General features: G+C 44.7%; 1 gene segment (V, D, J or C); it reads left to right on the forward strand.

Annotated features, from left to right (window-relative positions):
- Window positions 1–16543: 16543 nt before the first annotated feature.
- LOC120990851 lies at window positions 16544–17064 on the forward strand. The segment is given in 2 exon segments: window positions 16544–16664; window positions 16757–17064. Coding segments are annotated over 2 exon segments (354 nt in total).
- The last annotated feature ends 4015 nt before the right edge of the window (window positions 17065–21079 follow it).

Consider the following 21079-nt stretch of genomic DNA (forward strand, 5'->3'; position numbering starts at 1 on the left):
CTTGGGAATCCCATATATTTTATTAAGGCCTACTTATCTCAACATGTCTCTTACAGTGACCTGATAAGACCTCTGAATTGGTTTGAGAGCTTGATAGAGAGTCCGCAAGACCCTATAAAAATGATATCACAATTTTACAGCAGAATTAGATCCCAAACAACTTCTATTTTACCCTCCTTTATCGGTTTATGGGAGAAGGACTTAAAACGCACTTTTTCAGATAAAGAAATTCATATTATTTTGAACTCTCCTCACAAAGCATCTAGATGTGTACGCATTCAGGAAGATGGGTTCAAGATAATCACTAGGTGGTATAAAACCCCGGATGTGGTTTCGCGATACTCATCTTCTGGTTGTGACAAATGTTGGAGATGTCTTGCTGATAGAGGCTCTTACTTACATATATGGTGGGAGTGTCCGAAATTACTAGCTTGGTGGAACAAAATATTCCAAATAAGCAATCAAATCTGTGGTGGGGATCTCTCCCCCTCCCCCGAGATTGCTCTCCTGAACATTTTCCCTCCTGACCATAAAATCCCAAACCTAGGCCTTTTTAAACATTTGATTGTAGCTGCCAAACTGCTTATCCCTAGACTTTGGCTCTCTACAGAAATCCCTCCTATTAAGCAATGGCTTTCAAAGATTGACCAGATCCACAGATTTGAGGAACTTTCCTCCTGGGAGCTGAGAAACTTCAAAAAGTTTTCAAAAACGTGGGTGGCATGGAAAACATTTAGAAACTCCAACGACTTGCCAATAGTATAGGCAGAGTTTAGTTTGTACTATTGCATCCCTTAAGCAGGTCCTAACCTGAGGGTTTTTACCCTCCATTACCTCACCTCACTAGCAGTGTGTCTCTGCACCCACACCTTACCAGCATCTTACCATCACTTTCTTATATGCCGGATCCCTGTAAAGGGAAGCTTTATTATTATACAATGATATCCTCGCACTTATATAAGTCTAAGTTATGTGACGTTAAAGTTGTTTGTTACTTGACGTTATAGACAGGAGGTCCCCCCCTCCTTAATGTATGGAATGCGGAAGTTTCTTAATAAAAAATATAAAAAAAAAAAAATAAAAATAAAAAGAATCTCCTAGACGGACAAACATTTGCCAAATGACCTATGCCCCCACAACAAAAACACACCATACTCTGAGGACTAAATCCTCTTTTATCAGGGGCAAGTCGACCTAGCTGCATGGGCTCCTCCTCAGAGGGGAGCGAGACAGGATGAGGCCCCTGCACACTGAATGAGTCCGCAACACTGCCCCTAGACTGACAATGGCTGGACAGAGAGGTCTCGTTTCTTTCTCTTAGACGCCTGTCAAGGCGTACCGCCAATGACATGGCAGACTCTAAGGACGTTAGTCTCTCATGAAAAGCAAACGCATCTTTCAATCTCTCTGAGAGACCATGACAGAACTGACTCCGGAGTGCAGCATCATTCCAACCCGAATCAGCTGCCCATCTCCGAAATTCAGAACAATAAAGCTCCGCAGACAGTTTGTTCTGGCATAAAACACGTAAGTTAGATTCGGCCAGAGCAACACGATCCGGGTCATCATAAATCTGCCCCAGGGCCACAAAAAATCTTTCCACGGATCGAAGGGAGGGATCCCCTGATGGCAGCGAAAAAGCCCAAGTCTGAGCATTACCCCTGAGCAGGGAGATGACAATCCTCACCCTCTGCTCCTCCTTACCAGAGGAGTGTGGACACAAGCAAAAATGGAGTTTGCATGCCTCTCTGAAGCGAACAAAATTCTCACTGCCCCCGGAGAACGTTTCCGGAAGTGAGACCTTTGGCTCGCAACAGACTCCATGAGCCGGAGCAGAGCCCAATGCTTGAAGCTGAGTCATAGATTGACGGAGATCCGCTACTTCCAAAGAAAGACCCTGCATGCGGTCAACCAGGCCAGAAAGCGGATCCATGTCAAAAAAGGACGGTTTTGGTGGATTATAATGTCACGGCTGTATGTGAGCAACAATAGTATACACAGTAAAAGAGCTACTGACCGGACCCAAACTAGGGAGGATAAAGGGTGACCCCTGTCAGACCCTCAAAGCTCTCCCTATGCTGCTAAAGCACATGCCCGGATCCAAATGGCGGAACGAGGCATGCCCACGTACCTAAGACTGATGACCACTGTAACCCCTACAATAGTGGAAGGGGCACGGCCACCGGTGCCCTACTCAGTATATGGAGGGAACCGTGGCCACCTCAGATCCAGTCAGAAAATAATCAGGTACACAACAATGTCTGTACACTTAGCTGAAGGTGTTGCAGCCGCAGAGAAGACAGATCCAAGGACAGCTGGCAATATCCGGAGTGCTTGCTGCAGCAGAACACAGGTCCAGTGAACTGATAGCTACAAGTGAAGATACTAAAGCAAGAGCTACAACTGAAATGAGAACTATAATCCACGCCCTACAATAGGAGGAGGGGTGATATAAAGAGAGGGAAATCAAACGCATGAGGAACAGCTGGGAGGAAGGAAACCAAAAGTAAACAGAGCAGTGAGAACTCCTCCCAGCTCTAGTAGTGACATCATCACAGGGGTGGAGAAACAGAGCTGTGAGAACGTCCCAAAGCTCTGGTAGTGACAGTTACTCGCGGTTATGTCGTCCCTGGGCAGGCTCGCATAAGTGAAAAGGAGAACGGCACAGGAATTCTCTGGGGCACACTCTGGTGTAAGGGACACTGGCCAGATGGTGGTTTGAGGTGCCTCTATCGGAAACAATATCAGAGGGAATGCCGTGCAATTTAACAATATGGTCGACAAAAGCTTGCGCCAACGTTTTAGCATTGGGTAAACCAGGGAAAGGTACGAAATGAGCCATCTTGCTAAAACGGTCCACCACCACCAGGATCACCGACTTCCCCGAGGAACGAGGAAGATCCGTGATAAAGTCCATGGACAGGTGTGTCCAAGGACGGGAAGGTATGGGTAACGGGAGAAGGGAACCTGAAGGCTGTGAACGAGGGACCTTAGCGCGAGCGCACGTCTCACAAGCAGCCACAAAACCCTCCACCGACTTACGAAGAGCCGGCCACCAAAATCTCCGAGCAATGAGATCTACCATGGCTCTACTCCCGGGGTGACCAGCAAGAACCGTATCATGATGCTCCTTAAAGAGTTTGTGACGTAGTTCAGGAGGCACAAACAACTTCCCAGAAGGACAACGGGCAGGTGCCTCAGTCTGGGCCTCGGCCTCCAAATCGGAATATAGAGCAGAAACAACTACCCCCTCCGCCAAAATGGGACCCGGGTCCTCGGAGTTTCCTCCTCCCGGAAAACAGCGAGAGAGAGCATCAGCCTTCACATTTTTTATCCCAGGTCGGAATGTAACAACAAAATTGAATCTGGAGAAGAACAGAGACCATCTGGCCTGTCTCGGATTCATACGCCTGGCCGACTCCAAGTATGCCAGATTCTTATGGTCGGTAAAAACGGTGATAGGGTGCCTGGCCCCCTCCAACCAATGGCGCCATTCCTCGAAAGCCAACTTGATGGCCAACAACTCCCTATCTCCCACATCATAGTTTCTCTCTGCCGGGGAGAGTTTTTTAGAGAAAAAGGCACAGGGTCGCCATTTGGCAGGAGAAGGGCCCTGGGACAAAACCGCACCCACACCCACCTCGGAAGCATCCACCTCAACAATAAAAGGTAAGGAAACATCGGGATGCACCAAGACGGGAGCAGACGCAAAACTCTCTTTAATCTTAGAAAAGGCTGCAAGCGCCTCCTCCGACCAAGAGGAAAAATCCGCCCCCTTTTTTGTCATGTCAGTAAGGGGTTTGACAACAGAGGAATAATTCAAAATGAACTTTCTGTAATAGTTCGCAAAACCCAGAAAGCGCATCAATGCCTTCTGATTCTCAGGAAGCTCCCACTCAAGTACAGCACGGACCTTCTCCGGATCCATGCGAAAACCAGAAGCAGAGAGGAGAAAACCCAGAAATTGAATCTCAGATACCATAAAAAGACATTTCTCCAGCTTGGCGTACAATTTATTTTCCCGCAGAATCTGCAGAACCTGAAAAAGATGATCCTGATGGGTCTGAACATCAGGGGAAAAAAATCAAAATATCATCAAGATACACCAATACAAATTTCCCCATTAAATGGTAGAAAATACTATTAACAAAATGCTGAAAGACGGCCGGAGCATTCATCAGGCCGAAAGGCATAACGAGATTCTCGAAATGCCCGTTAGGGGTATTAAAGGCCGTTTTCCATTCATCCCCCGCTCTGACCCTGACCAGGTTGTACGCGCCTCTCAAATCCAATTTGGAAAACACCTTGGCCCCAACAATTTGGTTGAAGAGGTCCGGGATCAGAGAAAGGGGATAGGGATCGCGAATCGTGATACGGTTCAGCTCCCTAAAATCTAGGCAAGGTCTCAGAGAGCCATCTTTTTTTTTAACAAAAAAAAAAACCCGCGGCCACAGGTGACTTTGAGGGACGAATATGCCCCTTCTCGAGACTCTCGGAGATATAAGTTCGCATTGCGATTCTTTCCGGTTGTGAGAGATTGTAGAGGCGTGCTTTTGGCAGCTTGGCGCCGGGAATGAGGTTAATGGGACAGTCAAACTCCCGGTGAGGAGGTAGCTCCTGAACACCGCTCTCGGAAAACACGTCCGAGAAATCAGAGAGAAATGATGGCACAGTTTTAGTAGACACCTCTGCAAAAGTCGCTGTGAGACAATTCTCTCTACAAAAGTCACTCCACTCATTTATTTGCCTTCCTTGCCAATCAATAGTGGGGTTATTTTTCGAAAACAAAAGGGGATCCGCTCACTTCTGTTTCCCTCAGGACAGGTGCTCCAATCCAAGGTTGAGTCACCCCTCAAAGTTTTGGAAAAATATGTAGAAAAATGGATTGGTCACTCTTATATGGAAATGTAGGATATTTTTTATTAATATTAATATATATGTTAAAATGAAAAATAATAAACCATAAATAAAAGATACATAAAAAGATAAAACACAATATCCTATGTCTGCTCTCTATTTGATTGTCATATGGTTTATATGACAAAGATGATAACAATTCCAGGGTGGACAATAATAGCGTCAAAACGTCTCCACCTAGATGATCTGATGTGTGAGAGACGGATTGGCACAAGTAGTATCCACTCAGTGATTGAACACAGTATCAAATGGAAATTTTATAACATCTAATATTTAAAATGAATCAATCAGCCATATGATGTAGAGGATATGTCTCTGACGAATATATCAAAAATCCTTATGTATGACAAAATTGCAATCCCACTCCTTTGTGAATGGAAAGTAAGTTGTGTCCACTCTTTCTCCCAATGTTATAGCATGTAGCTAGGGTAGCCCGTGCAAGTTAGTTTTGGTTACAATGTCAATACCAAAAAGATGCACACAGCCGCCACAAGCCGATGCTGCACCGTGTCCAACTGCCGACTGCTGCACTGTATTGGTGAGTTGTCGCAGCACAGATTGTTTCAGTCGTCGCAAGCGGTATATTCAGTCGGTGTTCAGGGAAATAAGTCTAGATGTTATACCCACTAGAGTTGTGGGCTTACCTTTATTGGCACCGTTGGACAAAATAAGGGCTTGGATACGAGCTCCTGCTCTGCTAGATCAGCCGGCGTCCCGGCTATGGAGCTGCTCGCGTCCCTCGTGTTGTCCGCGGGTAATTTGAACCGGATGCAAGGATGGTAAGCCTTTCTCTTTCAGCGCTGATGGATGACGTGTTGCAGTGATTCCAACACTGAATCCAAAGGTTTATTTTCTTTTCTTTGTAGTGCACTTAGTAGAAGATGGGGTATTCGTCCAAAGGTATGACGCCAGACGCGTTTCGGGGAGACACTGTCCCCTTCCTCATTTTTCTACAATAGTGGGGTTATGTCTAGTGAGCCAGGGTAACCCCAAAACTAGAGGAGAAGGCAATCCGTTAAGGACAAAACAAGATATATCCTCCACATGAGTGTCACCTACAGCTAGCCGGATATTGTGAACAATGCCCTTCAGAGATCTCTGTGAGAGTGGAGCAGAGTCAATAGCAAAAACAGGTATATCCTTTTCTAATGTGCAAACCTGAAAACCATGCATGGCTACAAATTGAGTGTCAATAAGATTGACGGCCGCTCCACTATCGACAAAAATCTCACAAGAAATGACTTTGCTCTCTAGCGCCACCCTGGCAGACAGGAGAAAACGGGAACTGCAGGTCAGAGGAAAAGCATCAATTCCTACATCAACTTTGCCCAAAGTAGCAGATGAAGCAGAATTTGATGATTTACCTTTTGAGGTTTTTCTCTTATTATCGCTCTTAGTACAGTTCAAGAATCTCCTAGACGGACAAACATTTGCCAAATGACCTATGCCCCCACAACAAAAACACACCATACTCTGAGGACTAAATCCTCTTTTATCAGGGGCAAGTCGACCTAGCTGCATGGGCTCCTCCTCAGAGGGGAGCGAGACAGGATGAGGCCCCTGCACACTGAATGAGTCCGCACCACTGCCCCTAGACTGACAATGGCTGGACAGAGAGGTCTCGTTTCTTTCTCTTAGACGCCTGTCAAGGCGTACCTCCAATGACATGGCAGACTCTAAGGACGTTGGTCTCTCATGAAAAGCAAACGCATCTTTCAATCTCTCTGAGAGACCATGACAGAACTGACTCCGGAGTGCAGCATCATTCCAACCCGAATCAGCTGCCCATCTCCGAAATTCAGAACAATAAAGCTCCGCAGACAGTTTGTTCTGGCATAAAACACGTAAGTTAGATTCGGCCAGAGCAACACGATCCGGGTCATCATAAATCTGCCCCAGGGCCACAAAAAATCTTTCCACGGATCGAAGGGAGGGATCCTCTGATGGCAGCGAAAAAGCCCGAGTCTGAGCATTACCCCTGAGCAGGGAGATGACAATCCTCACCCTCTGCTCCTCCTTACCAGAGGAGTGTGGACACAAGCAAAAATGGAGTTTGCATGCCTCTCTGAAGCGAACAAAATTCTCACTGCCCCCGGAGAACGTTTCCGGAAGTGAGACCTTTGGCTCGCAACAGACTCCATGAGCCGGAGCAGGGCCCAATGCTTGTAGCTGAGTCATAGATTGACGGAGATCCGCTACTTCCAAAGAAAGACCCTGCATGCGGTCAACCAGGCCAGAAAGCGGATCCATGTCAAAAAAGGACAGTTTTGGTGGATTATAATGTCACGGCTGTATGTGAGCAACAATAGTATACACAGTAAAAGAGCTACTGACCGGACCCAAACTAGGGAGGATAAAGGGTGACCCCTGTCAGACCCTCAAAGCTCTCCCTATGCTGCTAAAGCACATGCCCGGATCCAAATGGCGGAACGAGGCATGCCCACGTACCTAAGACTGATGACCACTGTAACCCCTACAATAGTGGAAGGGGCACGGCCACCGGTGCCCTACTCAGTATATGGAGGGAACCGTGGCCACCTCAGATCCAGTCAGAAAATAATCAGGTACACAACAATGTCTGTACACTTAGCTGAAGGTGTTGCAGCCGCAGAGAAGACGGATCCAAGGACAGCTGGCAATATCCGGAGTGCTTGCTGCAGCAGAACACAGGTCCAGTGAACTGATAGCTACAAGTGAAGATACTAAAGCAAGAGCTACAACTGAAATGAGAACTATAATCCACGCCATACAATAGGAGGAGGGGTGATATAAAGAGAGGGAAATCAAACGCATGAGGAACAGCTGGGAGGAAGGAAACCAAAAGTAAACAGAGCAGTGAGAACTCCTCCCAGCTCTAGTAGTGACATCATCACAGGGGTGGAGAAACAGAGCTGTGAGAACGTCCCAAAGCTCTGGTAGTGACAGTTACTCGCGGTTATGTCGTCCCTGGGCAGGCTCGCATAAGTGATAAGGAGAACGGCACAGGAATTCTCTGGGGCACACTCTGGTGTAAGGGACACTGGCCAGATGGTGGTTTGAGGTGCCCTTGGTAGTCTGTATTAATGTACCAGTGGCAAGGTCCCTTGTAGTTGTGACGCCAGAACCTTTTGTATGGAGGTACAACCATTTACTGTGGTATTAATAGAGGAACTTGAGTCTGAGGGAACTTTACTGAAGATAACTCTTGATAACAACACATCCAATGCATTAAAACAGTCTCTTGATACAATCTGGCATTAAGCACAATCTCCCATACATATGGGGAAAGGGAAATGCAAATCCTCAATGAAGTACAGGCTCTTGTAATACATAAGAAAGCTACTGCTCAGACTAGACTTGTAATAATATGAAAGTCTTACACTGGTCAAAACTCCGGCCTGATCCTAATCCTTGAATAAAGGTGCTTTTCTGAATCCTGAAACTTCTATTCCAATGTTGTTCTGACAGTTGGCCTGACTGTCCTAAGGATTTGAACTGGAGATGTAGATGCTTCAAGCTATCTCCTATAGAGATGTCCCGAACTATTCGCCGGCAAACAGTTCCCGGCGAACATCGCTTGTTCGCATTCGCCGCGGCGGGCGAACATATGCGATGTTCGGTCCACCCCCTATACGTCATCATTGAGCAGTACCTCAAAGCCAGCAGACACATTCCAGACAATCAGCAGCATACCCTCCCTCCCAGACCATCCCACCTCCTATCAAAAAGCAAGGACAGCATCCATCTTAATATCATTCGGAAGCTGCAGTGTTAGTTAGAGCAGGGACATGGCAGCTGCTGCTGATTTAATAGGGAAATCGTTAGCTAGGCCAGTGTTCTGTGTCCACTTCAGTCCTCAAAGACTCATCTGATCTGCTGTAAGGACAGCGTCCAGACAGCAGCCCAAAAAGCCCTTTTTAGGGCTAGTACATCAGTCTGCTTTTCTTTTCTCTGTAATCTAATTGCAGTTGCCTGCCAGCGTGTGTGTCAGGCCCACAGCGTGCCCACTACTGCCAGTGCCCAGTGCCACCACTCATATCTGGTGTCACAGTAGCTTGCATTTTTAAAAAAACAACAATTTTTTCACTGTAATATATTTGCAGTTGCCTGCAAGCGTGTGTGTCAGGCCTAAAGCGTGTACTGTGCCCACTACTGCCAGTGTCCAGTGCCATCACTCATATCTGGTGTCACAGTAGCTTGCATTAAAAAAACAACAACAATTTTTTCACTGTAATATAATTGCAATTGCCTACAAGCGTGTGTGTCAGGCCTACAGCGTGTACTGTGCCCACTAATGCCAGTGCCCAGTTGCACCACTCATATCTGGTGTCACAGTAGCTTGCATTTAAAAATAAAAAACAATTCTTTCACTGTAATATAATTGCAGTTGCCTGCAAGCGTGTGTGTAAGGCCCACAGCGTGTACTGTGCCCACTACTGCCAGTGCCCAGTGCCACCACTCATATCTGGTGTCACAGTAGCTTGCATTTAAAAATAAAAATATAATTTTTCACTGTAATATAATTGCAGTTGCCTGCAAGCGTGTGTGTCAGGCCTACAACATGTACTGTGCCCACTACTGCCAGTGCCCAGCTGCACCACTTATATCTGGTGTCACAGTAGCTTGCATTTAAAAAAATAAAATAAAATTTCACTGTAATATAATTGCAGTTACCTGCAAGTGTGTGTGTCAGGCCTACAACGTGTACTGTGCCCACTACTGCCAGTGCCCAGTGCCACCACTCATATCTGGTGTCACAGTAGCTTGCATTTAAAAATAAAAATAAATTTTTTCACTGTAATACAATTGCAGTTGCCTGCAAGCGTGTGTGTCAGGACCACAGCGTGCACTGTGCCCACTACTGCCAGTGCCCAGTGCCACCACTCATATCTGGTGTCACAGTAGCTTGCATTTAAAAATAAAAATAAAATTTTCACTGTAATATAATTGCAGTTGCCTGCAAGCGTGTGTGTCAGGCCTACAACGTGTACTGTGCCCAGTACTGCCAGTGCCCAGTGCCACCACTCATATCTGGTGTCACAGTAGCTTGCATTTAAAAATAAAAAACAATTCTTTCACTGTAATCTAATTGCAGTTGCCTGCAAGCGTGTGTGTCAGGCCTACAGCGTGTACTGTGCCCACTACTGCCAGTGCCCAGTTGCACCACTCATATCTGGTGTCACAGTAGCTTGCATTTAAAAATAAAAAACAATTCTTTCACTGTAATATAATTGCAGTTGCCTGCAAGCGTGTGTGTAAGGCCCACAGCGTGTACTGTGCCCACTACTGCCAGTGCCCAGTGCCACCACTCATATCTGGTGTCACAGTAGCTTGCATTTAAAAATAAAAATATAATTTTTCACTGTAATATAATTGCAGTTGCCTGCAAGCGTGTGTGTCAGGCCTACAACATGTACTGTGCCCACTACTGCCAGTGCCCAGCTGCACCACTTATATCTGGTGTCACAGTAGCTTGCATTTAAGAAAATAAAATAAAATTTCACTGTAATATAATTGCAGTTGCCTGCAAGTGTGTGTGTCAGGCCTACAACGTGTACTGTGCCCACTACTGCCAGTGCCCAGTTGCACCACTCATATCTGGTGTTGTAAGGGTCAGCCCCTAGAATACTGTTTTTTGTACAGATATCTACAATATGGTGCTTCATAGACTGTAATGACTTATTTCAGCCACTAGAGGCCACTGTGGCTCTGAGAATGAGGAAGCTGAAGTGTTGCTGAGATGCACAAGAGGTAGGAGGAGCCAGAAGTTCCAGGGGTTTGAGTCCTGGCTGGAGGTGGGAGTGTCCTGAGAGCTGTGAGAGGATGGCTGCCATGTTAGGAGCCAAGTAAAGGCTAGTGATAGGACATGGAGCCTGACTGATAGAGTCCTGAGAAGCTGGCTGTGCTGGAGACAGGCCAAGATAGACTCTGAACTGAAGTGCTGCAGCTGTGACCCAGAGAAAGAGACTTCACTGTGTGTTCCAGAAGAAGTGGGACCGTGTAGAGACCCGTACCAGACGAGTACCAGCCGGATCCCTCCTGCCAGAGGTGGAGAGCTGCATCTGTTGTGACCAGAGGGATAAAGACAGACAAGCAAGCGACCGGACCTGGATCCAGACTGCATCTTATGGGATCCAAGAGAATCTGCAGAACTGTGAGTGGCACCGGTGCTGATCTGTGATAGGTTATAGAGTCAGGGACTTAGTAATTGACCACTGAGGAAGAGACCAGAAAGTGTCTCGAAACGCGTCTGGTCTGAGGAAACAGTGAGGACTTCAAAGGATCTGACTCTGAAAGTGAAGATTGTTTGATGAAAATATTCGCTACCGCTATAAATTTTCAAATCTTCCCACAGTCAAAGGATTGGCCAATCAACAACCAGGATCCGTGTGACACCAAGCTGCATCATCATCACGTGCACCATCACGTGCAGCATCACATGGTAAGGCAAGCGATCACGTGGGACGCCACGCAGGTCCTTGCAGAACAGAAGACACTACAATAAGCCGAAGAGGGGTAAAGTACAACGCAACCTTAATTGCTCATATGCATTATTATGGAATGTACTTTTTATAACAATATAAGCAATATCCACTAAGATTAATTGGAAAGCCTATATGCAAATTTGAGCGAACCAGCAAATTACCAGGAGTGTCGCTCTCTCTTTAAAAGACGAGCATCCTACTACATAACTTATACGGCTATAATAGCAGTTAACCCTAAGTGTTCCAACACATGAACACTATCTATGCGACATATATGCTATGTTTTATATTTAAAAAATTTTCAAAGAGCACTGATTTGCCATTTAATATTTTTGTTGTGCACAACACATCTTTACTCAATTGAGCAGCATTTTCTCACAATTGTTTTGCACGGACATTTTTATATATTTTTTCTTCATTGGATTTTATATGAGAAGATATCTCACACTTTTTAAAGACTACTACAACTCTATAAAATTGAATCTACGCAGCACTAAATATTTATGTGACTATATTTTCACGGACTCTAGAATATATTGAAAGAAACTTTTGAACATTGGAACATTATCCCTGCCATAAATACCCTGATCTTGTTTATTATTGCCCATTTTTTCACATAAAGCAGTCCAATCAGACCTTATCCCAAGCAACATCACGAATTGTCATCTCACTTTACTATTTGCAACTTTTGGTGATTCCTACCATTATTTTCCTCTCATAATTTTATTAATAGCATTTATTTTAATTAAACATTTTAACCAACAATAATAAATATCTTTTAATTTAAACCAAGTGCGAGTGTGCCATCACAATTCTCTCTTTTTATTTTTTCACTGTAATATAATTGCAGTTGCCTGCAAGCGTGTGTGTCAGGCCCACAGCGTGTACTGTGCCCACTACTGCCAGTGCCCAGTGCCACCACTCATATCTGGTGTCACAGTAGCTTGCACGCATAATACAACTAATTGAAAAAAAAATGACTGGCAGAGGCAGGCCTCTCTGCAGGGGCCGTCGTGGTCATGGTGCTGTGATTTCCTTTGGCCCTAGAATAATGCCCAGTGTTCAGAGGCCACGTACCCTGAACTCGAAAAGTTCTGAGGACATAGTTGACTGGCTAACACAGGACACCCAATCTTCTACAGCTTCCGCTAGGAACCTTGACGCACCATCCTCCTCCAGCTCAGCTTCGGGCACCTCTCAAGTTACCACTCGCCCGCCTGCCGCCACCACCAACACTAGCACCACAGCTGCTTCACTTGATCTGTCAGAGGAGTTATTTACACATCAGTTGGAAGAAATGAGTGATGCACAACCATTATTGCCAGAGGATGTAGATAACAGGGATATGTCTCAGTCAGGCAGCATTACACACATGGACGTACGGTGTGATGATGATGATGTTGTACCCGCTGCTGCTTCCTTTGCTGAGTTGTCAGATACAAGTGAAGCGGTTGATGATGACGATGTGTCCGTGGATGTCACGTGGGTGCCTGCTCGAAGAGAAGAAGAAGAGGGGGAAAGTTCAGATGGGGAGACAGAGAGGAGGAGGAGACGAGTTGGAAGCAGGGGGAGGTCGTTGCAAGGAGCTAGCGGCACAGTCAGACAGCATGTATCGGCACCCGGGGTCAGCCAGACAGCACGCCAATCAACGCATGCTGTTGCCACCACCAGAATGCCGTCATTGCAAAGCTCAGCAGTGTGGCATTTTTTTTGTGTGTCTGCCTCTGATAACAGCGATGCCATTTGCAACCTGTGCCAAAAGAAACTGAGTCGTGGGAAACTACTTTATACTTGTACCAAAAACATTATTTGTTACCACATATGACAGGAGGTGGCAGCACAATCCTTGACTTATGAGAAAAACTCTGAAGGCCATCTAGGAAATAAAATGAACAGATTTTCATTAAAATGAAAATTATTGTAAAAACTCTTTTGATATATTACCAGTTTTATGCTGCACTGTTTGAGGGCATAATAAACTAGTGACATAAAAAGACATTTATTGTCCCCTTTATGCCAAAAAATGGCTTCAAAAAGTCATAAAGTTTAGTGCACCCCATATTTGCTCAAATTTTTGCACATCACATTTACAGTGGATATAAAAAGTCTACACACCCCTGTTAAAATGTCAGGTTTCTGTGATGTAAAAAAAATTAGACAAAGATAAATCATTTCAGAACTTTTTCCACCTTTAATGTGAGCTATAAACTGTACCACTCAATTGAAAAACTAACTGAAATATTTTAGGTAGAGGGAAGAAAAAATATAAAAATAAAATAATATGCTTGCATAAGCGTGCACACCCTTATACTAATACTTTGTTGACGCACCTTTTGATTTTATTACAGCACTCAGTCTTTTTGGGTATGAGTCTATCAGCATGGCACATTTTGACTTGGCAAGATTTGCCCACTCTTCTTGGCAAAAACACTCCAAATCTGTCAGATTGCGATGTCATCTCCTGTGCACAGCCCTCTTCAGATCACCCCACAGATTTTCAATAGGATTCAGGTCTGGGCTCTGGCTGAGCCATTCCAAAACTTTAATCTTCTTCTGGTGAAGCCATTCCTTTGTTGATTTGGATGTATGCTTTGGGTCGTTTTCATGCTGAAAGATGAAGTTCCTCTTCATGTTCAGCTTTCTAGCAGAAGCCTGAAGGTTTGGTGCCAATATTGACTGGTATTTGGAACTGTTCATAATTCCCTCTAGCTTAACTAAGTTCCAGCTGAAGAAAAACAGCCCCTTGGCATGATGCTGCCACCACCATGCTTCACTGTGGGTATGGTGTTCTTTTGGTGATGTGCAGTGTTGTTTTTGGGCCAAATATATCTTTTGGAATTATGGCCAAAAAGTTCAACCTTGCTTTTATCAGACCATAACACCTTTTCCCACATGCTTTTGGGAGACTTCAGATGTGTTTTTGCAAAATGTAGCATGGCTTGGATGTTTTTCTTCGTAAGAAAAGGCTTTCATCTTGCCACTCTACCCCATTGCCCAGACATATGAAGAATACGGGAGATTATTGTCACATGTACCACACAGCCAGTACTTGCCAGATATTCCTGCAGCTCCTTTAATGTTGCTGTAGGCCTCTTGGTAGCCTCCCAGACCAGTTTTAGTCTCGTCTTTTTCTCAATTTTGGAGGGACGTCCAGTTCTTGGTAATGTCACTGTTGTGCCATATTTTCTCCACTTGATGATGACTGTCTTCACTGTGTTCCAAGGTATATCTAATGCCTTGGAAATTCTTTTGTGCCCTTCTCCTGACTGATACCTTTTAACAATGAGATCCCTCTGATGCTTTGGAAGCTCTCTGTGGACCATGGCTTCTGCTGTGGGATGTGACTAAGAAAATTTCAGGAAAGACCAAGTAGAGCAGCTGAACTTTATTTGGGGTTAATCAGAGGCACTTTAAATGATGGCAGGTGTATGCTGACTCCTATTTAACATGATTGTGATTGCTTAATTCTGAACACAGCTACATCCCCAGTTATAAGAGGGTGTGCACACTCTTGCAACCACATTATTTTAGTTTTTTTGTTTGTTTTTCTTCCATCTACCTAAAAGATTTCAGTTTGTTTTTCAATTGGGTGGTACAGTTTATAGGTCACATTAAAGGTGGAAAAAGTTCTGAAATGATTTATCTTTGTCTCATTTTTTTACAGCACAGGAACCTGACATTTTAACAGGGGTGTGCAGACTTTTTATATCCACTGTAAGTATCTGTGCATTGCTGCTGTGGAGAATTTGCCATGGGAACTATTTGGAATTGTGCCTTGAGACAGTTGAATGTACTACTTCTCCCATTCTCCACTTTAGTTCCACTCTAGTAAAGAGAGACTTGTTTATTTAAAACAACTGGTTCCTGACTCCAGCACCATATGTCGGCCACTGCACCTACATCTCCTGCCATGCACCCTGACAAAACACCTAACACCAAGAGCATGCCAACTACCACCAAGCAGGAGCCCCAACATCACGGTGTGCCCTGAAGGAAGAAAGAATGAGCCGTCCTGTCACTGGGCAGCCCTAGGGATCATAGAAGTGAGGATTGCCACTGTGTACAATTATTATTTCCAGAGCCACTACCTCTCCCATCCTCCATGCACTTACTCCTACTGGGCTTACAGATGTACCATATTTTTTACCCAATGAGACACACCTGCCCATAAGACGAAACTAGGTTTTAGAGGAGGAAAATAAGGAAAAAATATTTTTCATTAGACCTCAGCTCAGACCCCCAATCAGAAACCCAATGTTAATCAGACCTCAGCTTAGAGCCCCAAACAGAACCCTAATGTCAACTCAGACCCCCAATGTTAATAAGACCCCCAATCAGACCTCAGCTCAGACCCCCAATAAGACCTCAGATCAGACCCAAATGTGAAAAAGATCCCCCCTCTTCAGACCCACAATGTGAATGACACCCCAGGCAGACCTCAGATCAGACCCCCATGCGCAGATCAGCAAAAAAATTAATAAATACTCCCCTGCTCCGGACTCCGCCACTGCTCCTGACATCCACTCTATACTTGTTCTTCCTGTTGCACTCTGTGCTGTGACCCGACGCAACACAGCATAAGGTCACAGAACGTGCAGAATTCCTTACGATGTGTGCAGTTACAGCACAGCGAGAGGCCGAGGAAGACCAGGAGGCGGTGAATACAGAGCCTGGGGAGCACTGCATTCACCGCTTCCCGGTCCTCCTGTACTAATTAGTACTTCTATAATGGAAGCACTCATTAGTATTCGCCCCATAAAATGCATTGACATCCCCCCCCACACTTTGGGGGTAAAAAAAGTGCTTCTTACAGGGCAAAAAATACGGTATATCAAAATGACCATTATGGAAAGGGGACAATTTTAAAATATACAGTATAATAACAAGTTTTTAAATTTACTGTCTGTATAATTTCCTCATAATTTTAAAGGTCTCTCCCATTATCCAATAAGATCTTTCATTGTTTGCATCCAGTGGCTATAAATCTGTCCTTTTCATGTTACACATGAGTGAATGGCTCATTAGAGGACACATCCCTGATAACTATACTGAAACCAGTGGTCTTCCCATATAATATCCATTTAAGTTGAAAAATAAAATGTACTGACATTCGTGATATATATCCTCCTCTATTCAGCACTGGAACCAGAGGTGGAGGCTACTATGCAAATATGCAAGACTCCAGCATATAAAGAATTGGACAATTTATCATTCTCTACCTTATCTAAATCAGCCCAATGAAAATGGATTTTATGTTATTTTTCGTGGTGTTTTCCCCAATAAGTAAGATCTAGAATCAGTCTGTATTACATTACTAATATGAATTGTAACCAATTATAAACCATATTTGTCTTATTATGTTCACTGTATTATAGGTGTCCTCTGTCAGACACTACAGGAGTCAGGACCAGGACTTGTGAAACCTTCACAGAAACTCGATCTGACCTGTACAGTGTCTGGGTTTGAGTTAACCAGCTATGCTGTAAGCTGGATCAGACAACATCCTGGGAAAGGACTGGAATGGATTGGACAAATATGGAGCAATGGCAACACCTATTATGCTGATTCAATGAAGAGTAGAACGACCATCACAAAAGACAACTCCAAGAAGCAGGTCTATCTCCAGATGAATAACATGGAGGCTGCAGATTCTGGAACATATTATTGTACAAGACACACATAGATATAAACTAATGAGGAGGTCATACAAAATCCAGCTGTATCTGACAGGAAATGGAAAACCACAAGAGAAAGAAAGTTACTGAAGTAAACTTAGTGAAAAGTTGAGCAAAAAAAAAGAAAGAACAATGTTGAACTAGTAAAATAATGCCATATATGTTATTTTCAAGAATAGGAAAGTATAAAGATGACATATTAAAAAAATAAAATAAAATAGAGACAATAAGGCACTGTATAAATCATTATGACAGATACTATGGCCCAAAAATAATATGTGTATCAATGGTGCAATTGAGGGGGAGGGTTCTGGTTGTCCAGAAACCCCCTAATTGGTTCTAAAACAATGTTCTTCTGTACAGTCACCTCTGAGTGGCCTCTCCTCTCCATGACTCAGCAAACTCCCACCCCTCTCTAATTACACAACAGCTGTACTGGCGCCTCTATGCTCATAGGAGAGTCTTTTATAGCTGTCATGTAGCTGGAGATGGGTGGAAGAATGCTCAGGGGCACAGCCATGAAAGACATAAGCAACTTCAGGTACCCACTGTCTAGAGCTGCAGACCTGGTGGGGTAAACACTATGGGGCACATTTATTAAGACCAGCGTTTTAGCCGCCGGTCTTAATAAGGCCCTGCACTGGTGGTGGATAGGCTTCAGCCCCTACATAACTTCGGCGGATCCACCGCTGCTTCTAAATGAAAAACAGCTTCCTTGCCGTTTTCGATGTCTAAAACAGGCGTAGAAAATGGTAAATGAGACGGGCCTGCTATTCCGTCACTTCCCCGCCCAAGCTAGGGCCACTTTTTTAGGCCTGGCGTGAGCGGGGAAAAGTCGCAGATTGTGATGCAAAGGACTTTTGTGCCAAAAATATGCCTAAAATAAGAGGTGAGTCCTCTCATGCATAACGGAAACGGGAAGGATCCGTTATGCAGGCAATAGACTTCTAAAGGTATTCCGTTATGCATTCCATCACAGAATTGCATTATGGTCCGTGGTAACGGACAGTGTCATAACTAGAGTTCTATGGGCCCCAGGGCAAACTATAAATTGGGGCCCCCCACCCCCATTACCCCGCCCCCTCCCTCTTTATGTATATATCATTTGGCCCCCACCCAGACTGTATATATTTAATTTGGCCCCCACCCAGACTGTATATATTTCATTTGGCCCCCACTCACTCAGACTGTATATATTTCATTTTGACCCATGTATATAATTGAATAATTGGCTGCCCCTGCCCCCCTCTCACTTATAGATTTTATTTATTTGTGGCCACCTCTTATATGGCTGGTGCAGGCCCCCCTTTCTAAATTCAGTCATAGGGCCACTGCCAGGTGCCCCCACCAGGCTGTCACTCTTTCTGTATAAATGTTATCTTCTTTTTGAGGCCCCCCCCCCCCCCTGGCCCTTTCTAAAATCAATTCATAGTGCCGTGTGCCCGCAGTATGGCGCGCAGCATGTGCATACCTAAAAAAAAATAAAAAAAAATACTTAGCTCTGCTCTGTTCTGCGTTCGGTCAGCCCGTCTCACTGGCAGCATCATCACGTCTTCCCGAGAGACCCGTGACCTCTAGCGCCGGGTCTCGCCAACATTGAGCAGAAAGGGTGTATGTATGGGGATGTATGCAGCGCAGCCGAACTAGTCACTTACTTTTTAAATAGGCAAAGCAAAGCGGAGGGGGACTGGGCTGGCTAAAAGCACTTGCGGGCCCACCCCCCTGCCGGGCCCTGTCGCGGTCGCACCCTCTGCGACCACGATAGTTATGCCCCTGGTAACGGAATCCATAACACAATTCTGCTTTTACCACCAAACAAGCGTGAACGAATTTCATAACATGAAATTTGCTCATCTCGAATGATAACCAAATCAAAGAAATGATTTATTTAATCATGAAAATGATCCAATATCACATGTCTGTGAGTGGCAAAAATATGTCATTAGCAGATAATTTGAAGGAGAAATTAGAGTCAAGTGTCTCCAATCAATCGGATAACAATCAGGTGTGAGTGGGTGATCTGTTTTATTTAAAGAACAGGAATCTATGAATGTTTGATCTTCACAACACGTTTGTGGAAGTGTATCATGGCACAAAGAAAATGATTTCTGAGTACCTCAGAAAAAGAGTTGTTGGTGCTCTTCAGGGGAAAAGGCTACAAAACCATTTCTAAAGAGCCTTTACTCCACCAATCCCCAGTCAGACAGATTGTGTACAAATGGAAAAACATTCAAGACTATTATCACCCTCCCCAGTGGTCTACCAACACTAAACTAAAGGCATTTCTCACACTACAGTTGCGCTATGCCAGACCTAGCAGGGGAATTATGTGTGAGGTCACGGTGTAAGCAATAGGAGGGCCGAGGTAAATACAGTTCTGGTTACTCACGGTTATGTCGTCCCTGGGCAGGCTCGCATAAATGATAAGGAGAACGGCACAAGGTTTCTCTGGGGCACACTCTGGTGTAAGGGACACTGGCCAGATGTTGGTTTGAGGTGACCTTGGTAGGCTGTATTAATGTGCCAGTGGCAAGGTCCCTTGTAGTTGTGACGCCAGAACCTTTTGTATGGAGGTACAACCATTTACTGTGGTATTAATAGAGGAACTTGAGTCTGAGGCAAGCAGAATGAAACTCAAAAGGGAACTTTACTGAAGATAACTCTTGATAACAACACATCCAATGCATTAAAACAGTCTCTTGATACAATCCGGCATTAAGCACAATCTCCCATACATATGGGGAAAGGGAAATGCAAATCCTCAATGAAGTACAGGCTCTTGTAATACATAAGAAAGCTACTGCTCAGACTAGGCTTGTAATAATATAAAAGTCCTACACTGGTCAAAACTCCGGCCTGATCCTAATCCTTGAATAAAGGTGCTTTTCTGAATCCTGAAACTTCAATTCCAATGTTGTTCTGACAGTTGGCCTGACTGTCCTAAGGATTTGAACTGGAGATGTAGATGCTTCAAGCTATCTCCTATAGAGATGTCCCGAACTATTCGCCGGCGAACAGTTCCCGGCGAACATCACTTGTTCGCCTTCGCCGCGGCGGGCGAAAATATGCGATGCTTGGTCCGCCCCTATACGTCATCATTGAGCAGTACCTCACAGCCAGCAGACACATTCCAGCCAATCAGCAGCATACCCTCCCTCCCAGACCATCCCACCTCCTATCAGAATGCAAGGACAGCATCCATATTAGATTCATTCGGAAGCTGCAGTGTTAGTGAGAGCAGGGACAGTGTAGCTGCTGCTGATTTAATAGAGAAATCGTTAGCTAGGCCAGTGTTCTGTGTCCACTTCAGTCCTCAAAGACTCATCTGATCTGCTGTAAGGACAGCGTTCTGACAGCAGCCCAAAAAGCTCTTTTTAGGGCTAGTACATCAGTCCGCTTTTTTTTTCTTTTCTCTGTAATCTAATTGCAGTTGCCTGCCAGCGTGTGTGTCAGGCCCACAGCGTGCCCACTACTGCCAGTGACCAGTGCCACCACTCATATCTGGTGTCACAGTAGCTTGCATTTTTAAAAAAACCAAAAATTTTTCACTTTCATATAATTGCAGTTGCCTGCAAGCGTGTGTGTCAGGCCCACAGCGTGTACTGTGCCCACTACTGCCAGTGCCCAGTGCCATCACTCATATCTGGTGTCACAGTAGCTTGCATTTAAAAAAAAAAACAATTTTTTCACTGTAATATAATTTCAGTTGCCTGCAAGCGTGTGTGTCAGGACCACAGCGTGTACTGTGCCCACTACTGCCAGTGCCCAGTTGCACCACTCATATCTGGTGTCACAGTAGCTTGCATTTAAAAATAAAAAACAATTTTTTCACTGTAATATAATTGCAGTTGCCTGCAAGCGTGTGTGTCAGGCCTACAACGTGTACTGTGCCCACTACTGCCAGTGCCTAATTGCACCACTCATATCTGGTGTCACAGTAGCTTGCATTTAAAAATAAAAAAACAATTTTTTCACTGTATTATATCTGCAGTTACCTGCAAGCGTGTGTGTTAGGCTTACAAC

This window comes from Bufo bufo, chromosome 2, assembly GCF_905171765.1.
Source record: "Bufo bufo chromosome 2, aBufBuf1.1, whole genome shotgun sequence".
In the NCBI taxonomy this organism is placed as follows: domain Eukaryota; kingdom Metazoa; phylum Chordata; class Amphibia; order Anura; family Bufonidae; genus Bufo; species Bufo bufo.